At 41.1% G+C, this 27,983-nt stretch overlaps 1 protein-coding gene across 1 annotated transcript in view; it reads left to right on the top strand.

Annotated features, from left to right (window-relative positions):
• The first annotated feature begins 2,310 nt into the window (after positions 1 to 2,310).
• The window catches only part of NCK2 (NCK adaptor protein 2), a 51,649-nt gene continuing 25,976 nt past the window's right edge, over positions 2,311 to 27,983 (top strand). Inside the window, exon 1 of the mRNA XM_006883837.1 lies at positions 2,311 to 2,552. Coding sequence (XP_006883899.1) covers positions 2,327 to 2,552 — 226 coding nt within the window. The 5' untranslated portion in view covers positions 2,311 to 2,326. The remainder of the gene's footprint in view (positions 2,553 to 27,983) is intronic.

Genomic DNA, 27,983 nt, shown 5'->3' with positions numbered 1-27,983 from the left:
ACAGAAATACCTAGTTATATATCTCTTTTAAACAGTTTTTCTCCCTCCTCTGTTTCAGTGCAGTATACATTATTGAACCCATCTTACTCAGTCTCAACTTTTTTCCCCTGTTATTTTTCCTTGCTGAAGTCTGGTGGTGCAGTGGTTAAGCACTCAGCTACCAGCCTGAAGGAATCTATTGGTGGCTTTATGGGAGAAAGACCTGGGATCTATTTCTGTGATGATTAAAGTCAGGAAAACCCTCTAGGATTCTTCTGCTCTGTCACAGGAGGTCCCTCTGAGTCAGAATGGACTAGGATACTCAGCAAAATCATGCCTGTGGTTAGCATCAGTCCCTGTGCCTTTGCCAAGATCACTGTCTTTCTCTAGACTAGGGTTTTTCAACTCTGGCTGCCTGTCAGCATCCCTTGAAGAGCTTTAATAAACTGATGCCTTAACTTCACCCTAGGGATCTTAATGGGATTGGTCTGAGCCCAGGTAAGCACAGGTTTTTTTTTTTTTTTTAAAACTCCCCATGCAGTGTTCATATGCAGTCACGGCAGAGAACCACTGAAGTAGACCACGCCCAGCCAGCTCTTTACTTAATTGCCATTTATATAGTAGAACATTATTAAATAACTTTGAGTCAGATCTTTTTTTTTATTTTTTTTTAATTTAATTTTATTTTATTTTTGTGTGCGTGTACCGTCAAATCAGATCTGACTGGTACAGGAGGAGATTGCCCCTCCTTCCCTGGCAGAGCATCTGGTGGATTCAAACCGTGCACCTCTGGGATTGTAGTTGCAGCTTCTTGCCACTAGGCCACCAGAGCTCCCCTTGAGTCAGATCTTGATTGGTCTTAATGGACAGTTCTTACTAGAATTTTTTTAATAGTGTAATTAAAAAATAAACCCATTTTCAAATGGAGTATTATTATCTGAACTAAGTTCCTCTTACTGTAGTCCTTCTCATTATTATTTTAAAAAGAAGAAAAGTCTGCCTGTATGACTTTCAAAACACAGAAAGGTCAGGTTAGAGAGATCTGTGGTTATAAATTTGATATTTTCTAAAAGGAGATAACAAAATTGCCTCTTTTTGAAATGAGCTTTGTGTAAATGATATCCTCTTAGATATTTTATACATTATGCATAAGGTTTATTAAATATTTCCTCCTTCCCAAAAGGTTTGTTATCTCTAAATTTGGAAGTTAATCTGTGATAGAGGTGAACATGTATTATTTATAAATTTCTTTAGTGTCTACTAGAAAAGTGTCATGTTACGTAAAGATAACATTTATGCTTCGAATGAATTAATGTACATAGATGTTCTCTGCAGTCCTGAAGTCACCCTTATGAAATAATGAGAATTGTCAAGATTTTAAATCAAGAGCCTATTATTTCCTTCTTCCTAAGTGTTGAGGGGACTTCTAGTCAGTTGAAGGAGTAAACACTGAATTTTTTGGTCTTCTCTTCAGCCTTTTAGGTATACAGTTACCGCCGTCAGTGATGGGTAGTATTCTATTGTATATAAGCTTGCTGATTTGGAGTCGATATAATGTTACCTCACACAGTGAAAGAGTTATTCAGCTCAACTTTTCCTGAGTGCTTAGTTACATAGTAAACTATATTTATTTGTTGTTATTTTTAATAAGCTTTTAATTTGCTAGTAATTTTATATTTACAGAAAAGAATTCTCGAGGAATTCCCGTACATCCTTAACCCATTTCCCCTGATGTTGGTATTTTATGTAATCTTTGTGCATATGCCAAAGCAAAAAGATTGACACTGGTACATCACTACTAAGTAGACTCCAATCGTTACTCAAATTCCACCAATTTCCTTTTCCTGCTTCAATTTCCAATGCAGAACACCACATTGCATTTCATACGGCATTTCTTTTTATTTACAGAAGCAGTTTGGGTGTGTTGTGTTTATTAAAAACGCTCATAAAATTCAACATATCCTGAGGAAATGAATGTAAACACATCAGCTGTAAGGAGTGGTATTATTTCATCAAATGAACACCTTCAATTATATTTTGACTTAGGCTGTTTTTCCCTCCCGTTGTTTTTGTTCTTAGCAGAGCTTACAGAGTTCCCAGTGTGTAACAAGCAGTAACAGAGGATTTGCTTTATAAGGTTGCTGTTTCCAAATAGAATTCTAAAGCCTTTTGAAAAGAAGGTCATTTTAAGGTTGAGTATTTTGAGACCCGAGAGAAAATTGGTTGCAGAGTTGTAATCAAAGCTGTAAATGCATAATTTTTCAAGTTGATGTAAAGGATCCAGTCTTTGAGCAGCTCTCTAATGAGTGTCTCCAAATGTTTTGCTGGCAGAAGGACTCCATGAAAGATGACAGAAGAAGTTATTGTTATAGCAAAGTGGGATTACACTGCCCAGCAGGACCAGGAACTTGACATCAAGAAGAATGAGCGCCTTTGGCTGCTGGATGACTCCAAGACGTGGTGGCGGGTGAGGAACGTGGCCAACAAGACAGGCTACGTGCCGTCCAACTACGTGGAAAGAAAGAACAGCTTGAAGAAGGGCTCGCTCGTGAAGAATCTTAAAGACACGCTTGGTAAGTGTCTTCTTCATTAATACCCAGTTTATAAACATAAACAAAATTCTTTCTCATTTAGGAAGGGGAGGGAAAGCCTTGTGCTGTTCTAGGAGAGCTGGTTCATATTTTTAGTTTTTTAAAACATTAATTGTTGACATCTTTCTAGTTGGTCTTTGTTGTTTTTTTAATCTCTGAAAATTAAGAAATCATGTTGGAAGCATATTGTGTTTGCTATTTCCTGAAGATTTGAGAGTTTATAGTAATAAGAATATTGACACTTCTGTGTGTTTTGAGCCCCGCATATGTTTCCATTTCACTGTGCCCAAGTTCAAGAGCATCCTAAAAGGAAATTAACCGTCTCAGATTCACTACTCTGCCTGTCTCTTCCTCTGAAGTCTTTCTAACGTATGTCATGCACAGCTTTCTATTTCTTACACACTCAGAGAAAAGGAGATGACACAAAGCGCTTTGAACCCAGGTGAATGTTCTTCCTCCATGAAATGAATAACATTTCATAGGTAGCTCTGGGTGGTGTTAAAGTGGCAACTGTGGTCATTACCAGTGTGACGTCAAGGGCTGACTGGGATCCCTGAAGTAGATACTGCTGGGCCTGGATCCAGACATCTCTTTACCAGTTTCTTCCCATGAGCTATCCCCATCCTTGTTGTCCTGGTATTGGGGCAGAAAAGCTATTTCCAGTTAAGGAAAATGAATTGTTACCTCATTTCTCATTAGATGAATATGACGCTAGGTTGTACCTGAGAACGCGGATGGTCAGTAGCTTGAGAAGTTGCTCTTGAATAAAGCCTATAGCACTTAAGTATTATCAGTGTTATATTTACTTGGGCAAGAACAAGTGGAGTCACTCTTAGTGTCAGTCAGTACTGGTGGCACAGTGGTAAGTGCTTTACTGTTAATTGAAAGGTTGGTAGTTTGAAGCCTCCCAGCAGCTCTGTGTGACCAAGACCTAATAATATTCTTCTTTAAATATAATAGTCTCAGTAACTCTGTGGGACAGTTTCTGTCACATGGAGTCCCTATGAGTCAAAAGTTTGGTGAGTGGGAGGGAAGAGGTACTATCCAGTGGGGATCTGAAAAGATGGGGTTATAGTGGGCATAGATCAATGCTGATTAATTTTAAAAGATACAATGTATAGGAATGCTTGTATGAAACACAGTGTGAAGGAAGGAATGTGTGAAACTGTATGAATGAAGTGCAGTGTACTGTATACAGATTTTGTATGCAAACTAATATAAAAGTAAATTTAGAAAATTACAACCCTTGACAACAATTAACAATTTCTTTTCACAGCAGGATTTGTTTCATTTAGAGGTGAGTGAAGAGGAGAACAGGTGGGAAAACTAAACAAAAGTTCTCAGTGACTGTAGTGGACCTTGCAGGGTTTATCATCTCTGCATTTTATATGATCTTGAGAAATTTGCCAACTCTTCAAAATGCTCTGAAAGTCTTCCTTTACTGGGTAATATTTTTGTATTCTAGATTAGGTTAGGCCCATGATTTGGAGAGAAGTAGAAGATACAGAACTACATATTAATATGAACCACACAAACCTGTCAGCTATCATGGATTCTGAGCCTGCTGCAGAGATTCCATTGCTCACAGGCATTTTTATTTCATTTTTCACCCAACTCTCTTCCCTATATCCCCAGGCCAGCATGTTAGCCCGGCACTGGAAAAAATGTTGTGTATCTGTCACTTAACTTACTGGCTCCACTCAGCGCTGACTCACAGCTGATCCTTCAGGGAGTTTCTGAGGCTGTAAAGTGCACAGGAGATTTCCCTTCTTTCCATTGAACTCTCATTTAACTAATACAGAAATGAGAAACAGAAATGCTTGACGTTGCTCTGGGCTTAATGTGATTTCTTGTCTCCAATCTCAACCTCTTACCTAAGGATTTTCAGAGATGCTTAAAACATTCACTTAAATGTTTGTCTTTCGTGTGTGTGTGTGTGTGTGTGTGTGTGTGCGTTCTTGAGATTCTAGAAAGCGTGTGATGTCCAGAAATTGGCAGAAGCAGAATACTGCATGGCAAGCACACAAGTCCCACAAATCACTTAAATTGTCATTTCCCCCGCTCCCCTTCAGATTTTAGGAGAAGTAAAAGGCAGTGTCGAATTGAAACGATTAACCACATCCTTCACCCTGTGCATTTGAGTTTTTTCCTGAGTGAGCGCATCAGTTTGCTCCGCGACTCTCAGAAATGAGATGAGGCCGACTTCGCCAGATCACCCGCACGCCCTCCCTGACAGATGGCCACCCAGTCTCTGCTGGAACACTTCTGATTTTAGAGTCGGCCAGCTCCATTTTTGGAGAACACAGATTGCTAGAAAGTTCTTCCTTAAATAGCACAGGATTTTTTTTTTCTTTCTTCAGCTTCCTCCCACTGGCTCTTCTTTTGCCCTCGAGTTGGGCTGAGCAAATCTTACTCCTCTTTTATAGAATGACCGCTCATCTCTTGTCTGCAGTCTAAATTCAGTCACACATCTCCTTGAAAATATTTGTACCAAGTTTTATGTATTTTAAAAATAGGAGTGAAACTGTGTTTTGAACACCCGTATCTGTTAGTAGTCATTGGTATTCATGGTCTGAATGCTCGTGGGGAGCATAACCACCACCGCCCAGGAGAAATTACATACTTTTGAGAAAAGACAGATTTCCATGAAGTCATGTTTAGTTTGTATGCTCACCTGATACCTCTTGTTGGCTAATGGCAGACCTTGTTACCTCCCTTATTATCTCAGCCTGAGTTTTCTACCTTCAAGGTTATGTGTTTCGGGCTGCTAACTCAAGGTTGGCAGTTTGAACTTAACCAGCTGCTCTGAAATAAAGAGATGAGTCAGTTGCTCCCGTAAATATTTACAACTGGGAAAGCCCCTAGGGAAGTTCTCCTCTGTCCTATAAGGTAACTGTGTGTTGGAATCAGTTCTCCAATTGTTGTTGTTGGTAGGTGCTGTGAAGTCAAGTATGACTCCTAGCGATCCCAGTACCAGATGGCCTGAACCCTGCCCTATTCTGTGCCATCCTCATCATCCCTGACACCTTAGAGCCCATTGCTGAAGTCGCAGTGTCAATCCATCTCATTGGAGGTCTTCTTCTCTTATGCTGACCCTCCATCTTTCCAAGCATGATGTCCCTAAGAGTAGCCTTCACATGTCCAATGGGCAGGATCAAATAGAAGGAGAAACAGTCACTGATGAGTGACTTCTTATTTCTCCATAACTTAACTTCTATTAAAAGCTTCTACATGAGGGCATCATAGTCAAGAAGGAAGGTGAGCAAACTTCCTGTAATCCCTCTTCTCTCCCACCAGTCTTCATTACTATTAAGATGAGAGCCAAAGTGTTGATGAGCTTCTTGTTTAAAGGGAACCGTGGTGGCACAGTGGATTAGGCATTTGGGACAGTAATGAAGGTTGACCATTCAAACCCATCAACTGTCCCGTGATGATTTACAGCTTTGGAAATCTTACGGGGCAGTTCTGGCATGTCCTGTGGGGTCAGAGGAAGTCAGAGGTGAGTAGACAGTAGTTGACTATTGGCTTTGGTGCTCTCAGAATTTTAGTATGCTTTTAGGCTGGTTGGGGAAACAGCAGAAATGACCTCTGTCGTGTATTAGAAGGCATGAAGCCAACATCAAAACAAATATTCCATAGTTGGACTTTCTACTAGTTGCACATGTCTATTATGTTTGTAAGTTTTATTGCTGTACGAATTCATCTAATTCCCAAGTCCCTAGTAAAATTTCCCTGGCAGACACTTGTTTTAGGAAACAAAATAGCGCCACATTGACCAGCAAACCATGGTGGTCTATAAGTCACAGTGTTAGAGATGTGCATTTATATCACTAATTTTAAGTATCTGTAACCCTAGGCGTTCTCTCCTGCTCCGTGCCTCAGATACCAGGACAGATGTGATGGTGAATTTAATAATACCACATGTAAAATTTGGTTAAAGTAATTTCAAGTAAGCAATGCCTTTGAGAAAAAGTTCTCTCAGAGAAAGATGATCTTAGTAGTCTCTTCTTTTAATAATGTGCAACTATTAAATAAAATTATTTTTAATAAAAGCTCTTATTTTCACATGAGAAAACACACTATATATGAGAATTTCTTACCATATTCAACTTAGGATCATGAATAGTGGAAGAACTTTTCCTCAGATAACAAAGAGCGCTTGTTAAGAACTATTTCTGTTGGCAGGATCCAGTTGATATTTTAAAGGGCTCAGACACCGACTTTGACATTGCTCTCAGCTCAGATGCGAGTGTTCCTGGACTTTAGTTTGGGCTTCATGTCACAGCTTGACTTATAAAATGCATGTGTTGGTGCTGTAAAAGCACTGGGATAAATCTTTCAGACAGCCAAGCTGTCACCCAGGTGAGAGTTTTTTCCAAAGGCTTTTCTTTAAGCTACTGAAGAACAGTTTTCTTGCCACTTGATGATGATACCAGCTGTATAACCCACCAAAGCCCCAAAGTACTTCTCTTCCCAGTGGTTAACTTGGGTGCCACTTTGTGTGGCCAAAAGAAGATAGGGCTCCATTTATAACTGGTCTTGATCTTCTGTGGAATTGTTTGTTCAGAAGCACGTGTACCCACAGTTACAGTGATGGTCATCCAATTCCTTCTTAGGTGTCTACCCCCTGAAATGTCAACCAGCTAGGGTTGCTCCTCCAGTGTTTGCCCCAGTATGGCTTTTTTCAAAGTCACCATCAAGTTGATTCTCTCTTGGAGATCCCTCTGTGTATCAAAGTAGATCTGCTCCTTCCAAAAGGTCTTCAGTGGCTGATTATCAGACGTGGGTTTTTAAGGCCTCATATTCCTAAGATACCTCTGCACAGAGTTCAACCTTACAACCTTTGTTTAGCAGCCAAGAGGGTTAATCATGTGCATTACCCGAGGAATGGTGCCTAAGGCGTCACGTCAGACTGCTAACCAGAAGGTCAGTTCGAGTCCACTGGCTGCTCCCCTAAAGCTTTATAGCCTTGATAGTTCACTGGAGGGTCTCTGTGAGTCAGAAGCTATTGGACAGCAAGAACCCAATTTAAAAAAATCTACTGGAGTTTAGAACCAAGAGCTAGCTCAACCTCTGTAGTTCTAAACTTGCAAAGTGAAGATATTAGGGGCAGCTCCTTAATGTGTGGTAATTGTAGAAATAACCTTTTCAGTTGTTTTAACTAATGCTGTTAGAATGTTGAGGGTTTCTAATGGCTACATTGCTAAGCTTCTCATGTACACCACCCCATTATCAGAGAGTCGGCTCCAGCCCATAGTGACCCTGTAGGTCTGGGTGTAGCTATCTCATAAGACTCCAGAGCTGTGGTCTTCATGGAAATAGGCCACCTCATCTTTTCTCTGCAGAGTGGCTAGGGATTTGAACCACTGATCTTACGGTTAGAGACCAGCTACTGAAACACTATGCCACATTTCCACATGTGTGTTCACCTACTAAATAGTGAGTTGGGGGTGGAGACACAAAAGAGTTCATACTTCCTGATCCCTTTTATATAAATCTAAAATCAGCTAAAAGTACTCTTCTGCGTTAAGAGTCAGAATCAGGATTATTGGGGACTGGAGAAAGGTGCAGCCCGAGGGGGTGATCAGTGTCAGTGACGTTCTGGATCTGGTTGTGGGTGTAAGGCTGTTTCACCATACTAAACCTTTCTTTCTATAGGGGCCATACTTCAGCTTTTAAGTAATGTACTTTTTTAAAAAATGAGCTGTCTATTCAAAACACTCATAGCAGTAAAACAGTAGAACTTTCAGGAGGCCTTGAGAAATACAGAGGTACAGACCCTTCTTTTAAGTCACCTTGTTAGTTGGGAAAGAGGAGCCCCAAACTGCTTTAGTCAAGTGCATAGTGTTTTGATTGTGATGAAGACACAGTCTATTGGGAATGAAGGAGAACTAGCACCTGAGTCTGCAGGAAGGACCCCATGCAAACAAGGTAGTTTCCAAGCCGAGAATAGAGGATGGCTGGGGGACTGCCAGGCCCAGGCCGGTGGGACATTCCAGCTGGGGAGGCAATGGTCATTCATTAGACTTGTGTTTATTGAGTGTGCCAGCCAAGTGTCCCTCTCAGTCCTGCGTGTTGGGCAGCGGTGGATGGGGTGGAAACAGACCCTCCTCTAAGGGACTTGATGTGTTTAGGTTTTATAGCCTGGCAGACGAGGCTGTGCTTCAAAACACTGAGTAGGGGAGGGTTTCTGGAGGGGCTCTGGTGGCCTTGTGAAAGAAACTGCACTGCCAATCCCAGCGGCAGTTCAAATCTACCAGCTGCTTCATGGGAGAAGAACGATCCATCTCCTTCTGGGTGATTTACTGTCACTGAAAACCTGCTGGAGGGTCAGCTACAAGTCGGTTCCGACTCAGGGGTATACACTGACAACAGCATAAACAGCACAGGACATTGCCCACCTAGGAGCTCGATTGAAATGAAAAATAAACAACCTAAATTTTTAAAAAAATCTTTCATCTCTAGGAAAAACCTGTCTGCTTTCTTGGCAGTCAATTGTATGTTCAGCAATCTTCTCCAGCACCACATTTCAAAGGCATCGACTCTTCTTCTGTCATCCTTGGTCATTGTCCAGTTCTGCGCTGGCAACCCACAGGGATATGGTTTAAATCTGCCATCTACTCCATGGGGGAAAGATAGGCAAGCTCCCATATGATTAACCACTTCTGAAAACCTGTTGGAGGACCAGATCAGCTGTGGGTTGATTCTGACTCGATGGTACCAACATCAGCAACAACAACTGCCTCTGGCATAGAACAATACAAAAATCTTGGAGTTTCAGTTGAAAATATTTCTTTAATTGAGAGGGGCAAAAACTAATGTCAAAACCAATGACACATTTCTAGAATAATAGAAATCTCTACCATCCTATTGTGGAAATTGTGTCCCTAAAAAAAAAAAACAACACACACACACAAAAACCCTACCAAAATACAAAAACAACAACCCACAATGTCTTGCAAATACTAACTCCTCTACTTATGGATTCAATCCAGTTGACAATAGGAAGTTTCTTCAGTACAGTACCAAGATCTTATGTAAAGTATGTTTTAAACCAAATACTTTTCAAATATAGAAAGATTAGAGTAGGCATGGAGGAGAGAGCTCAGTTGGAGAGGAGGACACATGGCAAATGAAGATCAGTCAGGAACTGAGACACGGGTAGTTTAAAAATGAGATGAAGACCTTTCCATATGTTATATAGAAAGAACATCCCAGAACCATATCCTGAATACAAACTTCTAGTCTTCTAAATAGTGAAGAAATAAATATCTGTTGGTTTGAAAAAAAAAAACCGCCAGAGAGGTGCAGCTTTGGGTTAGCAGCACAGCTCCCACCAGCAAGGCTGCCAGGCTCGCTGGGTGCGGGTTTACCTCATTTATTGTGCTCCACAAGTAGGCAGTTGTGCACATTGGAGGTTTGTGGCAACCCAGCACTGAACGAAGCTTTCAGTCCCTTTTTTCCTCCAGTACCTTATGGTCACTTTGTTTCTCTCTGTAATGCTCACAATATTTTAATGTTTTTTTAAAAAGTGCTTTAATAGATGTCAGTATACACTTAACGGGTGACAGTATAAACTTAATAAGTGACGGTAAAGCAAAACACAAATGTCTTTGGGAAACAAAATTAAAATGCATTTCATGCTTTATGGCATCATTAGCTTTGTCGTGACATTCCCTTTATCACAGTGGTCTGGAACCAAGACCATGGTATCTTTGAACTGTGTGAGTAGTTGGATAACTTACAGAGGCCTCTGTAGACCACTTCCAAGAATTCAGCTCTTGGCTTGTGTAAACAAGAGCGATTACAGGTTTTGAGCTGGGCATTCACAGGACTCTCTGCAGGCCTGGGGAGGAAATGGGGGTGTAGAAAGATTGGAAATCCAGGAAGGAGGCATGCTTTAGTCCAGACACAGGATGCAGAGCCCTTCACCAGGGTGAGGAGGAGGAATGGGAAAGAAGAGGCGAACCCACCAGGCTTGGAGGAGCCATAGGCTGAGGGTGGAATTCATTGAGCCCTGTGTGTGACTTGTGAGATTGGGGGTGAGACTGGGGAAAGGGCAGTGATGTGCTTTTTACCAGGTTGCATGTCACTCCCTCACACCTGGACTAGGCATCCGCTGCCCTCTAAATTGATTGAACTACCATGAATGCTAAGGTTTCTTTCCTGTTTTGTAAATTTTGCACTCAGCCTCTTCAGAGCTATTGATTGGAATTCCCAGGATGACTCCTTGGTTTCCTAGATGCATTATTCATGTAGCCAGAAAGAAAGGAGAACCAGAGTGGGGAGAGGTCAAGGAAGTCCCCAGCTTCTGTGTGGGAGCCCTCGAGACTGGAAGAGACCGTAGCAAACCTCATAGAAAATCATATACCATATTTTAAAAATTATTTACTACTAAAAGTGAGTTATACACATACTTCTTTTGTGGAGAAGAGAGCAATTTGAATTTTATTAGTTGATTCCTATACCTTAAGTATTTAGGGTTTCAGTGCACTGATCAGAGAGAGATTTATATGTGTGTGTGTGTGTGTATGATTGTGATTGTAACAGTAGATGCTGTTACTGTCTTTTTAAGCAGTAGGATCAAAGTCTAAGCAGAATGTACATATTTTGGGGAGTGGAAGCGTGAGCCTGGCCTCAGGCTTCGCCTCTGGGAAGTACTGTCCACTTACAGAGCTGTGAGGTTATCCATTATGGGAGAAGTTTTTTTCCCTTATTGCACAGCAATTAACTTAAAACTTCTGGGCTTGTTGATACAGTTTAAGTTCTCTTAGTTCCTAAAGCACATCTGCTATTTACAGAGTGCCTTAATCCAGCTCAATAATTTGTCCTAAGACTAGGCTGGCCTGGAATTTTTTTTCTTTTTTTTCCTTTCTCTTTCCCATTCAGAGCATTAGCCACCGCAGGTTATAGACAGCGAGCTGACTTAATGGTGAGTAAGAAAGACCTTATTATGCACCGTTATAGTGGAATAGTTAACCTGCATAAACAAACATAACAGAAGTAACAACTTGTGAGTTATACTTTGTTGTCAAGTGCTATTGAATCTATCCACTCATTCACAGGAACTCATTATGACAGTGTAGCCCACAGGGTTTTCCTAAGGTGTGACCCATTCAGTTGGATGCACAGGAGATCACCTCTCCGTCTCCCGTGGAGCAGCTGGTGAATTTAAACCACTTGCCTGTGGTTTGGCAGCACACCTCCTTATCACTAGGCTACCAAAGCTTCCTTGCAATTTATATGTTGTTGTGTGCTGATAAGATAAATCTGAGTTGTAGCTAACACTCCAGTGGGTATTTTAGAGGAAGTAAATGATACAGGAGGAGAATGCCCATCTTATTCCTGTGGAACAGCTGGTGGATTCATACCTTGTGCCTTGGGGATGACAGTGTGGCTTCTTACCACTAGGCATTCTCTGCAGTTTAACCGGTTGCCTTTGCATGCATTTTCCACATCAGTAATGAAGACTTCAGATTGCTATGTCAGATCGCTTCAGTCTGAGTGGAAGGAGGTCTTGAGCCTGTGTGAATCCTAAACGTGCTGAGTATTACTGAGATTGAGTGGTCTGCGTTAGTGGAATAGTCAAGTAAAAGGAATTTGATTGTGCAGTACATCCAAACCAGAGTGATTGCTGTCAAGTGGCTTCTGACTCATCGTGACCCCGAAGAACTGAGTAGAGCTGCCCTGTGAGGTTTCCAAGGCTGTTATCTTAACAGAAGGAGATCGCTCTGTCTTTTCACCACAGAGTGACTGGTAGGTTCAAACTACCAACCTACCAACTTGCAGCCAAATGTTGAACCACTGCAACAACAGGGCTCCTTACATAGAAGTTTATGAAAATGGACAGTCATTCACATAAAATATGTAACCACACAGTTCCTAATTATGGATAGTGTTGCTGATTACAGGTGTTGCTGACTAAAGCCAAAGAGATGTTCAGTGACTTACCCTAGAGCCAATTAATCGCTGGGCCTGATGGAGATGGGACTTCAAGTAGTTTTGTTTTTTCACTAAATTGAATAAGAACTCTGGCCTAGTGGTTAAGGGGCAGTGCTGCTAACCCAAAGGCCCACAGTTTGAATTCACCAGTTGCTCCACAGGACAAAGGTGGATAGTCTCCTCCTGTGTGTGATTCATTGCCTCTGAAAGCCTGCCCTGGTTCTGACTGAAAGTACACGATAACAGTGCTAAGTTCATTATCTGTATTTCGTGGGTGTACCTATTTCAGTGTTTGTTGGGACTCTGTAAAAGGGGCAGGTGGTAGATTATTAGAGAAGCTCTCTCATGTTCTTAGTTTTAGAGGTGAAAAGTTAGGGCCTATTTAGCAAAACTTGAGCAGGGTCCAAGGGTTAGATGTCAATCCTTCATCAATGTTAATACCTTTTTCTTTTCTTTTTTTTTTTAAATGACTATATTGTGGTGTATGTAGCTTTGGTGGTGCTGTGGTAAGTGCCCGTCTTTTAACTGAAAGGTCAGCTTCAGTTAAACTCATCCACCATGGGGAAAATATCACTGCCTTGACACAGGAGAGGCATAGCCTTTTGCTCAATCAGTCAACACTAGAATATGTAACATTTTCAAGAGTTTGAGATAATGCTATCCTGTTAGCTTTTATAACATATTGTTTCATAATAATGGAATAAAATATTTCCGCCTTGGAACTCTCAGGGACAGTTCTGCTGTGTCCTGGAAGGACTTTAGTGTTGCGTTGACCAGACAGCAGTGGGTTTCAGCCACTCTCTCACTCTTCATTGTAGTTGACCGTCCGAGCAGCTGGTGGAATCAAACTGCCTGCCTTTGAGTGAGCTGCACATGTCTTTGCTCACCTGGCAGTGGGTTTAGTGTTTATTTTATTATAGTTTCAGAGAAATTCCTGAGTGATGCACCTCAATAACATGCTTGGTTGATAACTAAAAAGATGGACATTTAAATCCAGTCAGAGGTCCATCAGAAGAGAGTTCTGGTGATCTTTGTCCAAAAACTTGGTCATTGAAACCCTACGGAGCTCGTTTCTATTCTCACACACATGCAGTCACCATGACACACATGCAGTCACCAGACTTGGCATCAGTGCAGTGGAAGCTGTTTTTGTTTTGTTTTGTGATTACAGATTATATCCTTGTTTATTAAAACACACTAAATAAAGCTTTAGCTGTGATGGCCTTATGTTGTCAGCTTACTTTCCAGGGTGTCAGGGAATTCTGTTCATTGTAACAAAATTAAGTGTAGTTTAGACACTACTTGAGGGCGTGAAGCTCCCCGGTAGCAGGTAAGACTTGGGCTCCTTGACTCTACCCAGACACTTACTGAGTGTTTGGATCCAAAAAGAGAGAAGGGTATCACATAAAAGCTTGTCTAGTTGATAGTCATCAGACTTGTTTTCTGTAGTACTGATGAACAACTTTTTATAATTATGTAGCCAGTTATCTATCTTTAGGATGTAAGTGAGGGAAATCCTTGCTGCTTGCTGAGTCAGCCATGACTGTTTTGAACTAGTTTATATGCATGTTTTGGTTGTAGCAGCTATGGAGGGAGAGAGGGCCAGGGATTATCTCCCAGGGCTCAGCCTCTGACACGTGTGTGGGGTGGTGGGAATGTGTGTTTATATACCATGGCTCAGTCACAATGATTATAAATGATCTCAGCAGGGCTAACCAAGAACAGATGGTTTGTCTTCTTGAAACGTGTGCTCTCGGGACTGTGAACAGCGGAGCCTGAGTTCAAATTGTCCCTTCCTCCCCCTATCTCTTGGGAATCCCTCCCAAAGCCACCTCTGTTCACTGCTAAATGACCTTTGAAAATAATCTCCTTTGGAATCACCATCAGGCTTTGGAATCTGTATGTAAACGTTACGCTGGGATCATGGCAGAGTAATAGGGTATGTTCTAGTCAGAAATAGGGGCCTGACAGGGCTTTGAGGTTTAGACCCAGACTTTGTGAAGCTTATCATGTAATTGGAAAAAAAGGATGTGCAAAATGAACAGTCCTCATTCAAACAATACCACTGTCGCTGCCTGTGACATTGAAAAAAAAAATCTGAATTGTTCAGCTCAGACATCTGTATACCTGAAAGGTATAGCACAGTACTTTGGAGATAAGATTCTGGACTCCCAGACTGCCAGTACTCAGAGTCCGGTTTTGCCACCTTGTCATTTGTGTGACAGCAGGCTGTTTGTTGTATTGTGTAAACCTCAGTGGTATCATCTGTAGCATGAGATACTTAACTGCTTACGTGATGACATTTTGGACATGATGAAGCCATTTTTCAGTACATAGGGTCGCTATGAGTCGCAAGCGACTCGACGGCACATAACAACAACAAACAACCCTGGATTGGATCAAGACTTCCTTAGATAGATGAGGTTTCAGAGAAGAGGCCGGGTCTAGTATGTAAATGAAACTTACAACCAGAAAGCTCTGAGGCAGTTGAAGGACATTAAGTGAGCCAGTGAGGTGGTGTAAGGAGGAGCATGGGGGAGCCCTTCGTGATCAGGGAACAAACACTACTGTGAAGACACCAGGCATTAGGGGGGCCTTGCGGGGGTGTAGGTGGTTCTCAGATTAAGGTAGATCTGAGCCCATTCAGGAGCCATGAGGTGATAAGATCAGTAAGGTGTTCTCATAAAAATTAGGGCCAGGAAAACCCTTTGAGGCAGTTTTGTTCTGTTGCACGGGAAGTCACCCTGACTTCAAATCCACTCAGCAGAAGTGCTTTGGGTTTTTGATTGCACATTAGGCCAGAGTCTATTTGAAAAGGAACTCCCCATCATCACTAATGGGCCAACTTTCCCCATGAACCCCCAGTCAAGGTTTCCACATGGTAGACGGTGAAAGCAGGGGCCCGTCGTAGGCATCCTGATCCTGGCCTTCAGGATGCAGTGGGAGAGGGCTGAACCCTGAAAGTGGGAGGCTGAGAAGAGGCCACAGAAGCACCCACATGTGATGTGTCAAGGCCCTGAGCTCAACAGGATGAGCGGAGGGGATCAGATAGAAGAGGGATTGAGAAGGGAACCCTGGAGGATACTAGCCAGGAAGGATTCAAGGGCTTAGACAGGGCCTGGAAAACCAACGGAGTATCTAGCAACCCACTGAAGAATTGGCGAAGTAGGGAGACAAAACCAAGCTGGGATGATAAGGTATGTTCCAGGTATAAATCTCACATGTAGGAGATGTGTAGATCACCTCTGCTGCTAACCAAAAGGCTGGTAGTTCAAAACTATTAGCTGTTCCGTGAGATAGATTAATAGTCTCCTTCTGAAATTATTGACAGCTTTGGAATCCCGTGCAGGCTTGCTGTGAGGTGAAACTCACTGGAAGGCAGTGAGTCTGTTTTGGGTTTGGATGGCCTAAAAGGCTTATGAGAAAGATGGAATCTGGGCCCTCTAGCAGTCTTGGTAAGGAGAGCATGTTGGACACAGCTAACAGTAACACTGACCTTGTAAAGAGGTGGAGAGAGAGGCAGGGAGTAGAGTTGGCCAAAGCTAATAGTAACAGAATAACCTTGGAGAGTGAGGCAAGGAGTAGTATGGCCAGAAACAAAGAGAAATTGGTGATTTAAGGCAAATGCCCTTAGAGATAAAGCCTTGCCTGTTTCACCAATAGCCCTGCATTGGCAGGAGAGCGCAGGGGGCCATGGACCAGGCCCCTAGAATGATTACATGCCAACTGGGTTCACAGAGGTCCCCAAGTCAGCAATCCCAGTGTCCCCATGCTTCCTGCTCAGAAGGCTTGAGTGTCCCTCCACCAAAGCATAACAGTGCAGGAGAAGTAATCAGACACCCACGCTGATTTTGTATGCATTTTTTAAATGAACAGTGGTACTTATTTTCAGATGACTACTCAGTTTATGCTAAATACTTGACTTGCATATATTTTTGTTTAATCTTGACAGTAATCCTAAGAAGTAAGTAATTTCTGCATCTTTCATTTGGGAAACAGGCTCAGAAGCTAATGTGCCCAAGCATTCAGGGATAGGGTTGACATTTAAGCCCAGTCTAATTTGATATCTACTTATGGTTGTTGTAGTTGAACGCCTTTAAGTCGAGCATGACTCATAGTGACCCTATGAACAAAAGACCGGAAGCCTTTCTATAACTATCGACATTTATCAAAGTTCATAGAGTTTCTGGAGGCATGTTGTTTAGGAAGTGGATGCCACACCTGCTTCAGACCCATATATTCGATGTCTGTTCATGGTAGTCAGACTCATATATTGAGAGGTGGAGATGCTTAAGTGTCAAGATACCTGGTTGGATCCCTGTTTGTCAGGGGTATTGGTGAATTCAGTTCCCTTACTTCTGTAATGTACCAGACTCAGCCCATAAAATTTCCCTAGGATGCCAAGGGAAATCACTTGGGTGTACACCTTGGTTCCTAAGGATTCACCTGTAAATAACTGAGTAATTAATGTTGAAATGAGCCAGAGCCATTAATTGTCTCAGCAGCTAAATGTCTTAGTATATCTCCTTTTCTATACATTTATTTCTCCTTTGGCAGCAATTTTGTTAATAGCAGACATGTACTGCTTACTGTAGGCATAATAGCTTAGCCATGTTCACATTTACTTTGTGTAATTTTTTATAAACTCATTTTCCTTAAATTACTTCTGTTGTTGCTGTTATGTGCTGTCGAGTCACATGCAACTCGTAACCCTATGTACAGTATCCCTGAAATCTGCTCTATCCTGTGCCAACCTTATTGTTTCTGACACATCTACCCTCATTACCCCAGTCACTGAATCAATCTATCTCATCAAGGGTCTTCCTCTCCTGCACTGTCCCTCCACCCTCCCAAGCATGATGTCCCTCTCCAATGATTGGTCCCTCCTTGCAACATGTCCAAAGTATGTCAGGTGAAGCCTCAGAATCCTTGCCTCCAAGGAGCAGCCTGGTTTCACCGTCTCAAAGAAAACCTGTTTCTTCTTCTGGCAGTCCATGGTATATTCAGTATTCTTCTCCAGCACCACAGTTCAAAGGCATCAATTCTCTATCATCCCTAGTCGTTGTTTAGCTTTCTGATACATAGCAAGTAATTGTGAAGACTATGTTTTGTTGGGGGTTTTTTTTGCTTTTGGGTTTGGGGGTTTTTTAAACAAGATTTATTTTAATTATGATTTTAACAAAAGTTTAAGGGAGCTCTGGTGGCCTAGTGGCAAGAAGCTGCACTGAAATCCCAGAGACACACGGTTCAAATCTACCAGATGCTCTGCTGGAAAAGGAGAGGGCAATCTCCTCCTGTACCAGTCAGATCCGATTTGACAGTACACACACACACAAATAATAATAATAATAATAATAATAATAATAATAATAATAATAAAGTTTATGGAAAAGTTAGATTTCCATTCATTCATTGTTGAACATTTTTTTAAAAAGCCTGTGTTTTAAAAAAAATGGTCATTTCTCTGTTGTGGTGTGGCAAAAAAGAAATAAGTAAGTAGATAGATAAATAGATATTTATATAAAACAAGCGATTTGCCATTTCATTATCTTTTACCCATACGATACAGTGACATTAATTACAGTCATGACTTTCTGGAGCCGTCACAACGATACATTTCCAAATTTTTTCATCAGCCTAAGCAGCAACTTGGGGAGCATAGTGGGGTAAGGTGTGCTGCCAACCCAAAGGCAAGCAGTTCAAATCCATCCATTGTTCTGTGGGAGAAAGATAGACCATCTCCTCCTGTGTGATTTTTAGCCTCTCAAAACCTGCTGGAGGGTCAGTATGAATCAATAGCAATGAAGAGTAACAGTAATAAACTGCAACTCAGTGTCTCCTGAGTGCTGACTCTGATTTCACCTTCCTTTATTCTGACATGTCTTATCATTATACTAGTACTGGGCTACTTTGAATATTACAGCTTTAATAGTATGATTTGAAATCAGGAAATGTGAGTTTCCTCCTTTATTCTTCCTCTCAAAGATTGCTTTAGCTATTCGAGGTCCCTTGCTTTCACCTTTACCTTTGAGGACTGACTTTTTCATTTCTACAAAGAGGACATTTGGAATTTTGATGAAAATTCATTTCTAGGTTGTTTTGAGTTGTATTGAAGGAACCTGGTGTAGCGTATACAGACATCTGGCTGCCAGCTGAACAGCTTTCAAGTCAGATCGACTTGATGGGCAGTCTCCTCTTCCCTCCAAGGCTGTAAAAAGTTTTAGCCTTGAAAACCCAGAGGATGGTTGATATGACCTGGGACTAACTCACTGGCACTGTATTTGGTTTTGATGAATAGTATTCATGTTTTAACTCTATTAAGATTTCCTTACAATCCACAAACACAGAATGTTCTTCTGTTTATTTTGGATTTCTGTAACTTCCTTCAGGGAGCACTCGTGGCCTAGTAGTGAGTTGTACTGTGAGTCAATCAACACAAGCAGTTCAAATCCTCCAGCGGCTCTGCAGGAGAAAGATGGGCAATTTTCTCCCATGGGACTCACTGTCTTTGACCCGCTGAGGGTCAATTTTTGATACTACAACATAAATTTTTTTAGAAATGTTTTATCGTTATCAGTGTTCAAGACTTTCATCTTCTCAGTTTATTTCTAGGTACTTTATTCTTTTAGATGATTCTGTGAATGATACTGTTTCCTTAATTTCCTTTTCATCTAGTTATTGTTAATGTGTAGGTAACATGTCTGTTATTTTTTTTTTTATCTTGATTTGTTTATTTGCTTTAATAGCTTTCCTGTAGAATCCTTGAGGGTTTTTTTTAGTGTTAGGATCATGTTACCAGCAAAAAGGCACAATTTTTCTTCTTTCTTCCACCTTGTCTAATCCTCTAGTACTGCCAGTCCAATATCGGATGTAGTGGTACAATCGGACATTCTTATGCTTCTGGCCCTAAGAGGAAATCTCAGTCTTTCACTGTTAAGCTCAAAAACAAAACCCCTTTGTTGTTAAGTCAATTCCAATTTATACCAACATTCTAGAACAGAGTCAAGATGCCCCATAGCATTTGTTTCTAAGGCTAGAAATCTTTTTGAAAGCAGCTTGTCCTTTCTTTTATTTCACAGAATGACTGGTGGTTTTGAACTGCCAACTGTTTTGGTTAACCACCTAATGTATTAACCACCAGGGCTCTTTGAGGATGGTATTTTCTGTGGGTTTTTCATAAATGCCCTTTATCAAATTAAGGAATTTCCTTTCTATTCCTAGCTTGTGGTGCATTTCTGTCATGAAAGGATATTGGATTTTAGCATACATTTGTTTTGCTCTGTTAATGAAGAATATTGCATTAATTTCTGGTTTTGGACCACCCTTGTGTTTCTGGCTGCAGTGCTCAATCCTTTTAATATGCTTGTGGATTCAGATTTTTAATACTTTGTTGAAGGTTTTTATGTCTGTATTCATAAGGGATATTGTCTGTAGTTTTCTTCTAGTTCTTTCTTTTCCCTTAGTATACAGGTAGGGTGTCCTCCAGAATGAGGTGGGAAATTTTACTTCTGCTGCTTAGAAAAGTTTAAGAAAGATTGGGTTCACTTCCTATTTTAGTAGAATTCCCCATTCAAGCCATCTGGTCTTAGGACTTTTTTTTTTGTTGGAAGGATCTTGATGACTGATTTAATTTCCTTACGTGTTGTGAGTCTATTGCAGGTTTGTGGTTTGTTTGTTTTTTTCTCTTCAGTCACCCCAGAAAATTTATGTATATCTTGAAAGCTGTCCATAGCATCAAAATTTTCTAATTTGTTAGCATACAATTGTTTACGGTAGTCTCTTCTCAGTCTTTGTATTTCTGTAGGTTTAGATAAAATGGCCTCACTTTGTTTTCTGAGTTTAGATATTTACATCATATCTCTCTCTGTCTCTCTGTCTCAAGGCTTACTGGGTATTTTTTAAGAAACTTAACATCTAGTTTTATTGATTCTCTTTATTATTTTTCTAGTATATTTTACTTATCTCTGCTTTACTCTTTGTTATGTTTTTCTTACTGAAAGCTGTGAAGGAGCCCTGGGGCTGTACTGTGCTATGTATTGCACTGGTAGTATAGTAGGCTGTGTGTTCTGCTGCTGACCAGAAGTTTGTCACTTCAAATCCACAAACCACTCTGTGGAGAAAGACAGACTCTCTCTTCCTGTAAAGATCCACAGCCTCAGAAACCCAGTGGACAGTTGCCAAAGCCAGAACCAGCCCAAGAACAATGGTGTCTGGTGGTCGCTCTGGACTTGGTTTGCTCTTATTTTTCTAGTTCTCAAATTGTAAATTCAGGTTGTTGATTTTAGATCCTTTTTGATTGTTGGTATTTACTGTTAAAAACTTCCCTCTGCCTTTACTGAATCCTATACATTTTGGCTTGTTGTCATTTCAAAAGCTTGCCTGTGGCATTAAATACAAATATGTTGGTTATCCTTGGTCTTGAATATAAATATATATCCATTTTTAAAAATTGGAAAATGTGGAAAGCATAAAGAGGATGAAATAACACCTCACATCTCTTTTACCCAAAAATAATCAGTTCATATTTGTGTCTATTTTTGCAGTATGTGTGTGAGTATATAAAGTCAAGGTTCTGTTACACAGATAGCTTTTTAGTTTGATTCAAACAGTCACCATATTCCCATTAGTCCAAAAATTACTGGACTCTCCCTTTGGAATACCCAACCCCATTCCTGGCACATGCCAAAAATGAGGTTTAATAGTTAATATTCTTCTTAGTTCTCCTGGTTAGGATGCTCAGTGAGTTTTGTATTTTCCTATAAATGATGCAAAAGGAAAAGCTGGGCTGTGTTTGTGTGGAGTGTGTGGAGGGATGCAATGTGTATCAGTCTTTAGAAGCTTGTTGTTGTTCTGGATGGAGGTTTTTACATTTTCTTTAAATTACTTTCAATTTTCTACATGTCCCTCAGATATGCTTCCTAACCAAAGATATTCTCTAAGGAGCAAGTTCTTCATTTAAAAACACTGTAAAGACAAAATATTCCCCACATGAATTTGCATGTAATAGATGGAAAGTAAAATTAAGATACCTCAATTAGAAGTTGCTTATCATATTGAAATGAGGATTCTGTAGGTCTCCAGAGTTGCATTTGGTATTTCAAGCTAACATTGTAGTAACATGAATTAACTTTAATGTATCATTTTTAAATTCTGTGTTGCAAGATCATGCATAATGGAATGGCCTGCCAAATCCATGTACACACAGTATTGAAACTTTTACAGTTACTGTGGTTTCCGTCACGTGCTGTAAACTTGAATTTGTTTTTTGTATAAGCTTGCAAGTATTTGAAGCCACAGAGTGTAAAACAAATCACAACAGATTAATTCAACTCATTGTCGCTGACTCACAGCTGACTCTCCATTGGGTTTTCAGAAGCTGTAAATCACACAGAAGGAAATTGCTGTTTGTTGTAAAGTGCCATCAAGTTGACTACAACACCTAGTGACCCTATAAACATCAGAGCCTTGTCCTGTCCTGAGCCATCCTCATGATCTCTGATAGGCTCGAGCCAGTCGTCAGTCACTCTGTCAGCCCGTCTTGTTGATGGTTTTCCTCTCTTTCCCTGGCCATCCACTTACTCCTATGACTGGTGCCTCCTAACACCAGGCCCAAAGTGTGTAAGCTGAAGTTTCACCATCCTTGCCTCCAACGAGCACCGTGGTTGCACTTTCTACAAGATAGACTTACTTGTTCTAGGGATATTCAGTACTCATCTCTTTCTTCAAAGGCTTCTATTCTTTTGCCATCTTAATTTATTTTCTTTTCAATACCTAAGAAGTAAATGGAGGATAATTAGAAAATAGAGGCCGCTTGATATATTTTAAAAATCATGGTGTAAAATCAGAAGAGACAATAAAAAATGAGGAGGGGACTTCGTACTCTTACAATGCTGAGAAGCTGGCATAGACTCGTTGGGTCCCCATTGAATGAGTTATACCTGTGGGTGCCCGAAATCCAAATTGCTCGGTCCACTGGGCCGAATGATAGCCTCTCCAGTCCTGTCAAAGGAGCAGAGCGTCAGATAAAGTGTCGGTCACTTGGTTTCCCAGCCACTGACACCTTGGTTGCTACTGATTACCCTGCTTCAGCCTTCTACAGAGCCTGCAGAACACCTGTCCTGACTGACGAGTGACTCATGTGGGAGCCTTACATTTTGGAACAGAGGAACGTGCACTCCAAATGCCTAAGAAGTAAAAAGCAGAATCTTCTGAACACGTCTCTGCCAGCATCTCTCCATATGGCATGCTCTCTTTTTTAGGTCCTATCCATATGTCTGAAATGTTCCTTTTCTGTATTACATTTAGCGTCTGTTTCCTGGGGCAGGCACAAGGGTAGAGAGCACAGAGTCGTCTACAGGCATGTTGACCCTCACACGACCCTGCCAGGTAGATGCTCCCTGTGTCCTTATATGACCAGTGCCAGGTTCCTCCTGAGTGAGTCCAGTTCTTGGTGACTCCACATGTGCTCTAGGGTTTTTTGGGTCTTGTATTTCGGAAGTAGCTCACCAGGCATTTCTTCTAAGGCTTTTCTGGGCAGAATCAAACCACCAACACCATAGTTTGCAGCTAAGCATGTGAATGGATTGTAAATCACTCCATTTCCTGATGTTTGAGATGAAAAATATCAAGAGTCAAGAAGTTTTGTAATCACCAAGTTCACATGCTATTAACATAGAAAGTAGGCTTGGGCTTTGAATCTGAAAACGTAAGTATGGTTAAGTTTGTATTTTTGCCAACCACTCACAACCCATTTTTTCCCCCCGGTACCTTTAGTACTTTCTTTTTAAGTAAAATTTTTCTTTTATACTGATTTTCTTACAAAGTTCTTATCCACCTGCATATTTTACTGTCTTCCAATCCTGTCTCGATATTTGGATCCCTGGTGGCAGAGTCCTTCATGCGTCTGGCTGCTAATCAGAAAGTCAGTAGTTGAAATCTAGCAGCTAACTGTCCCGGGGAAACGTGAGCAGACTCCTGAAGATTTAGGGCTTCAGAACCAACTGAGTAGCAGTGGCTTTGGATTTTCAGTCTCTTAATAGTTTTTGGTTGGTGGTGGTTTTTTAAAATTTTTTTAAATTGTGATTTTTAACTAAAGTTTCTAGAAAAGTTGGGTTTTTTCATTCATTCATTCATTCATTCATTCATCATTCATTCATTGTTGCATATTTTCCTCCCTACCACCCTAGTTCACTTTTATAAAAATAATAGTCAGGCAACTTCCTTGGCCTCCATTTTAAGACCAAGAGCTCCCTATTAAAGCTGCCTTTAAGCTTTAACAATAATAATAATAATGTTTACTGTTGCATAACTCCTCCCCATTCCACTTTGCTGCGTACCTCTCAGTAGTAGATTTTATTCATTTCATCTAGCCAGTGTGGTATTGAAATTTGCATGTCAGCTGAATTTTTGCCAGTGATTGGCACTTCAGTGCTACAGAGTGTCATGCCCAATCTTGGCTACATCTAGTACACTTTTGAAGCATATTCACAAATTCTCCTACCAAAGGATTTAGGATAGGATAGGCATTGAAAAATACTAGATACATATTTTAATTGGAAATTATAGTTTTTAAAAAATTCCTTACATTTGGCATGTGTGTTACTACCATTTGACTTTCAGTCAAATATATTTATATATTTGGATAGAAGTATACTGATAAACTATTTTGGTTTTATATCCAAGAAAGCTCTGGTGGCCTGGAAGGAAGGAGCTTTGTTGCCAACTGGAAGGTACACAGTTCAAATCCACAAGCTGCTTCATAGGAGAAAGATGGGAAGTCTTCTCCAATGTGATTTATTGCCTCTGAATACCCATTGGAAGGTCAGCTGTGGGTCAGTTATGACCTGATGGTATATAATAACAAATCACAACCCCCTGCTTAAAAATTTGCTTGTGTTGTTTATCTGCAAACTAGTTGATGGGCTTTCTTATGATCAAGAAAAAATCCAAACCTATCACCAGGGAGTTGATTCCAGGTCATAGTGACCCTTTAGAGATGATTAGATCTACCCCATAGGGTTTCTGAGGCTGTAAATTTTAGTGGAAGCATACTGGCGTATTTTTCTCCCTTAGAATGGCTGGTGGGTTCAAACAACTGACCTGGGGTTTGCTGTCAAGTGTTTTAACCACTTTGCCACCCATGCCCTTTTCCTTATGCTCAGAATTTGAGACTTAAGTAGCTCAGAGCCTTAGGCATGTGCCCAGTGGTCTGAGCAGGAGGATGGGCCCCTCTGACTCCTCTGTCTAGTACATTTGAGGCCTGGGAAAGAAGACCACCTAGCATAGAACCCTCTTACAAGTAGCAACCCCTACCCAATCAGAATGGCTTTCCTACAGAAATAGCAGTTCCCCATCTTACATCTCTCCTCCTCTCTTGTACTACCAGGACCACACCACCCCCTGACATTGGGAATGTTGCATGGTAAACAGTGGCGCTTTTCATTATAGAGGGCAGACACTTAGTACAAGTGTTTAGTAAAAGTTAAATCTATCCAAGTCCAAGTTGGTGGGGGAAAAAAGAAAGCCAGTTTGATGATAGGGGGTCTTCCTTAGGTTGAAGTACATCAGGAAAGAGCAGGACTGTGAATACATCAGACAAAAACCAGTTGCTGCTGCTGCTGCTGCTGCTGTTGTTATGTACTGACAAGTTGGAACCAACTCATAACTGACCCTCCAAATTTTCAGAGGCAGGAAATTACATGAGAGGTATTACCTTCCTTCTCCCATGGAGACCAACGCTTTAACCACTTCCCATCACTGCTTCACTGATTTGTGAGTTTCTGAGTGCTGCCACGTTGTAGGGTTTCAATTTTACTTGGACTTCTTGTAGCTTGGGTCGGAGTTTATAGCGCAAATGCCTTTCCGTTCCAGATTGTATGCTCTTGTTTCATGTCCCTTCGATGTGATTAACACCCTCTCCCACTTCCTCCCTGACTTCCTCTTCTATCCTTTTTTCCTTCTCCTTCCCACCTTCTGAGCTATGCTTTTGAACAAATGTTTCCTTTTAGAGAGGACTCTGGGCTTCACTGGAGTTGGTTGAACTGAGTAGTTGATTCCTCATGGGTGTCACTATTCACTTTCTAAACCTGTTTGTTGATTAAAAGTTAGTCCCCAGGAAGGTATGACATTTTTGTTGAAGGGGAAATAGTTTGTAGGCAAGTGGTTCGCATGGTGTGTACTTGGGGAGTTTGCTAATTGCACTCTCTCTCTACTCATAATTAATCTTTTAACACTCTTGCTAATAAAGGTGGATATCACTGGAGGGATCTGATTCCTCTGGAAGGACTGGTAAGTTCATATGAAATAGTGGTGGTGAGATAGGAAGGAAAGTTTGTTAACTGAGCAAACATTTATTAAATACCTGCCTTGTGCCAGGCCCTGAGGACACAAAGATGGAGTCCCTCTGAAAGGTTGATCCTTAAATACCATTGAGGGTCCTACAGTGATATGAGGAAACACCCAAGAAAAAGAACCCTTTCCTCTCTTCTCATTTACCTTCACTGGCCACATCATGTATGTAGTGAATACACCCAGGAGTGTCCTTCTGGGGAGTCAGAGGATTTGGCTGCACCCTATCCTCTGTCCCAGTTTGGGGTATCTTTGCCCACAGTGAAGATCCACATAAATGTCTTTGAATGTCCTCTTCCAGTTACCAAAGATGCGTCTCTTGATGTTCCAGATTTTACCCCCTGCCAAGCCTCCATAAGTCTCCACTCTGCAGCCAATAACCTGGGTCTCTGTGATATGAAAAAAATAAATTGTAACTGAAGTAAACTGGTGATGGCATTTACAGTTGAGCCTATTTGGACTTAAAGTTGGAGTCTAGATTTGTACTGAAGAACCTGTCCACCTCTTAATCCTCTCTTGATGGATTTTCTTACACCCTGTTAGCGAGTGGACCAAAATGAATTCATTTGGCCACATAGTAAGCCAAATCATAAAACCTCTCAGAGAGTGAAGATGTCTTGGCTGAATATCTGTGGACACCTGCTGTCAGAGAATCCTAATGATAGCCCTTATTGTAAAAATTTTAAACCCAAGATTTTCTAGGTGTGGGACATGTGCTTGCCACCCCATCCCACTATTTAGCCGTGGCTGCTGGAATAGGTGTTTGATCCACCCACCACCATCTCACCCGCACCTGGGCAGGCAAAAACTGTTAATATGCTCCTCTCCACACACCAGAATTGGAATGCTCTTTTTGCTGAACACTTTGCCAAGCTGAATCAACAGGTTGGCATGCTAAAGGAGGTGACACAGGGAGAAGAGGGAAGGGATAGGAAGGGTAATTTTCTTCTCAGTCAGGAACTTTATTTGCAAGTGAAGAGAAAACTAGAAATAGAACAAAAGGAAAAAAAATAACACAAGGAACTTTAGGCTCATGTTATTGAGATGTGTGGTTGGGTCCGGAGGATGCATGTCACCATCCTCATGTTAACAGCCTTCCTTCTTTCTGTGCCCTATTATGGCTCATCGCTGCTACTTCATTCTTCACATAGACGTCCACCAGTGTGGGCCTGTGGCTGCTGACAGCTTCAGAAGCATTCTGTAGCAGAAGCAGACAGTGTTAGCCATGTGTGTCCTCTCCCCTGCCCAGCGAGGGTGGGGGTAGCACTGGAGTGGGTCAGCCCCGAAAGAACCACATGCAGTAGGTTCCCTTATGAGGGGAGCTGTTTAGTCAAAGTGAGAAGGGAAAGGAATGTTGAACAAATTTTTTTTTAAATGGAGAAATACTTTATCAACCTTATATAGTCATTCTTTTTAAACAATTCTTTTTAAATGTGATTTCCCCCCCCCTTTCCAAATTCAGATATTTTTATCATAAACTTTTACATTGACTACTCAGAATCAGTCAGGTCATTGCTGTTGATGTCAGAACCAACTCCTAGTTCACCCTCAGCAGGTTTTTGGAGGCTGTAAATCACAGAGGTGGAGACTGCCCATCTTTCTCCTATCGAGCAGCTGGTGAATTTGAGCAAACATGGAGATGTAAGCCTTTGGCTAGCAGCTCCATTCTCTACACACACTTCACCACCAGAGCACCCTGATTGTACCTGCTTATTTTAAAAAAACCCAGTGTAAATTAAGATAGACAGTCTCCTCCCCTTAAGATTTACAGTTTGTTGGGGGGGGGGGAGGGAAATTGAAAGGATTTGTTCTTGAAAACAATGTATTTGAATTTTATAAATAAACTAGCGGAATTTTTTTTAAAAAAAATCACTGGGGGGCCAGTTATAAATTGGTTCAGACAGGACAGCAGTGAGTTGTCAAGTCACATATTATTAGACATGCGGGTAGGAGCTTCCCAGATCTATCTCAGGAAGGGAAGGTTTTTAAGGAAAATCTTCAACTTTTTTTAAGGTAAGGCTAAGAATGTATATTTGTTCCCATTCCAAAGAAAGGTGACCCAACTGAGTGTGGAAACTACAGAACAGTGTCATTGATTTCACATGCAAGCAAGATTCTACTGAA

This window comes from Elephantulus edwardii, unplaced genomic scaffold (assembly GCF_000299155.1).
Source record: "Elephantulus edwardii isolate Elephantulus edwardi_28Jun2011 unplaced genomic scaffold, EleEdw1.0 scaffold00030, whole genome shotgun sequence".
In the NCBI taxonomy this organism is placed as follows: Eukaryota; Metazoa; Chordata; class Mammalia; order Macroscelidea; family Macroscelididae; genus Elephantulus; species Elephantulus edwardii.
This window is presented reverse-complemented; position numbering and strand designations above follow the sequence as displayed.